This window comes from Oratosquilla oratoria, chromosome 4 (assembly GCF_046742065.1).
Source record: "Oratosquilla oratoria isolate Oo_2021 chromosome 4, ASM4674206v1, whole genome shotgun sequence".
NCBI classification, from domain to species: domain Eukaryota; kingdom Metazoa; phylum Arthropoda; class Malacostraca; order Stomatopoda; family Squillidae; genus Oratosquilla; species Oratosquilla oratoria.
Genome location: NC_134780.1, coordinates 60268978 through 60271594, shown reverse-complemented (window position 1 = coordinate 60271594; position 2617 = coordinate 60268978). Strand labels below are relative to the sequence as shown.

Sequence of the window (2617 nt, the reverse complement as noted above, 5' to 3'; positions counted from 1 at the left end):
ATCTTTGCTTCTAACTGTTGGTGAATCTTAATCCTCAACCGGTTTTCTATGAACCCATCACGTACTGCTGTGCCAACTTTTTCTTCATGGCATCATTTACAACCTGACCAGATGAAAGAATGAACAACTTGTCCTTTGCCTCTCTATGAACAGATTGATAAAACGTTGAACTGCGTCAATGGCTTTTGCTATGTACTCCTAGTAGTATTTGTGGGTCTCATTCCCCATACTTATGATTCTCTGATTGGTGTTTATCTGCCAGATTGAACATGGATTGTGGCCAGTATAAATGACAATTCATTCTCTTCAGTGTATGATTTTAACAGATAATGTACTTTCAAAGAGTAATCACTCCTTTTTGTCATTCAAACAAATGAGAGACTTCTCACCTAGACTGTGTTCTCTATGTGTATTCTCATGTACAGTGGCGGATTAAGGCTCTTGTGGCCCTAAGGCAAATTTCAAGATTTTTTTTTTAAATATGGTCTGAACTAATGATAAAATTTATATCATTGTACAATAATAACAAATATCCATTAGTAAACATTTATTTCTAAACAAAACCTTATCAATTTTACATATGTTAAGGTAAGGTACTATACATACATGTGTTTTTGTATACATGATTAAATTTTCACTTTTCTTGCTTTGACAGTAGCAAACTCATCAATCATAGAACCGAAATCAGTTTCGGATAGCAAATCTTTTTCAATGCACAGAAGTGCCAACACACCAAGGTGGTGCTGACTCATTGTGGATCGCTTTACATCCTTAATTCGAGTAAGCTGGGAAAATGACCGTTCATCAGAGCAATTAGTAGCCATCAGTGACAAGTAAATTTGCAAAGCCACTTCAGTGTTTGAAAATGCAGTTGAAATTCCAGTTTTGTGCATTAATTTGAACATATGTTGAGCAATACCTGTTGACGCTTCTTTGGTACATTTATTCTTTGTCTGTTCCTTATACCAACAGATAAACTGACAGAATTCTGAATAGAAGTCAGAGGAAAGATCACTTGCATACACACCAACAAGTCTTTCAATTGCAGCCGCAATATCATCATCAGACATTGATTCAAACTCAGTCAGAACACCAAACCGCTGCTGCATGGTTGAATATGCTTCAATGCGTTTTTTCAAAGCACTGTTCAGTTGATCGATGATGACATTAAAAGTGTTAACTTTAAATTTCTGCTTTCCTGTCATACTTTCCATACCATCTGCAGCACTTCCTTCACTAATATGCTTCTTGCGTTTAGGTATTCAGCGTGTTTCACTTTCATACTTATAAGAGCTGTTTCCACAATGGTCAGAGGATGATTACGAAACTTAAGAATTTTATTGTTTTACAGCCAAAGCACTTAAAACATAGTAAACAACTTCAGACCTTTCACAACGTGGCTAATTACCGATAACTGTCATAATCAAAATGTTTTTGGACTGCCAGAAATGGCCTGGATTTTTTTGTGGCCCTAAGGCATGTGCCTAGTTTGCCTTATGGTTAATCCGCCACTGCTCATGTATCACATACTTATGTAGGCTACTGCTGTTCATTAATCTCCTAGCGCTCACTTCAGTAATGCATAGAATCATCAGGCCTCCAATAACTGGCACTAGCTTTTGGTATATGGAACCCCTTGTGAAACTCTATGGCCCCTAGTCCGTGAACCTTTGATTAAGAATCACTGCTCTGAACTTCTTTTACTTGGTTACAATGATGTTGATACAGATAATGCCCAAGTTGGTAGTTGTAACGGTGTTGATGGTGATGGTAATTGCAATGATGACTACAGAGATGGTTGTGATGAATGTTGTGATAGTTGTAGCAACGGATGTGGTGGTGGATGAGATGATCCATATGGTTATGGTTGTATTGGCGGATGCAGTGATAGTTGTATTGGTGAATGAATTGATGATGTCAGAACGCAGTGATATGGCGATGGTTATGCCTCTGCTGATACTTATAATAATGAAGATGGTAACTATGAAGATGATGAGAAAGACGACGTCGACGAAGACGACGAAGATTATAAAAACGAAGACGACAACGGGTACAACAACCACTACAGGGCGGCGACAACAGCTGCAGACCACCTACAGGCCCGGGGCAACCCGGCCATCAGCTGCTGGTTCATTTGCAGCAGCTATATCTAATAACGACGTCTACGACAATGCAGGAGCTTCGCCAATTCTACGTAAATTGTCTTTTAATAGTTACACCAGGTGCTGCAAAACAGTAACAGTAAGGGAAAAAATAATATTGACAGCTACGGCAGCAGTAATAGTGATGAACAGTAGAAATCTATGCCAGCAATAGCAATGATAATAGTAATCTCAACTGGAATGGTAATTGTAACAGAAATGCAACAAAGCTCAAGCTTATAACTAACCTATAATTATTCCATTGCAGTACAGTTAGAAGTATATATTCTCATTAAATTAATCTAATTCTTCGCCATCAAAGCATACCTTAAGCCTGATTAGAATCCTCAAAGGTTAACCAGATTAATATATTATCTCTTTTGATCTTGCAGATGAATAGAATCTTATAGCGCTAGCATGAATAAAACAATAAACAACTCGGATCGAATTCATCACAAAAGAATATGAATATGCAG

The 2617-nt window shown here is 37.6% G+C and overlaps 1 protein-coding gene across 1 annotated transcript; it reads right to left on the bottom strand.

The window, feature by feature from the left end:
- Window positions 1-626: 626 nt before the first annotated feature.
- On the bottom strand, window positions 627-1205 carry LOC143024514 (uncharacterized). Its single transcript, XM_076183326.1, has one exon. The coding sequence runs from the start codon at window positions 1203-1205 to the stop codon at window positions 627-629; it is 579 nt and encodes a 192-aa protein (XP_076039441.1).
- Window positions 1206-2617: the final 1412 nt, after the last annotated feature.

Bases quoted from the DNA above. Each gene is read 5' to 3' on its own strand.
- LOC143024514 (XM_076183326.1), bottom strand. From the start codon at position 1,205: ATGACAGGAAAGCAGAAATTTAAAGTTAACACTTTTAATGTCATCATC.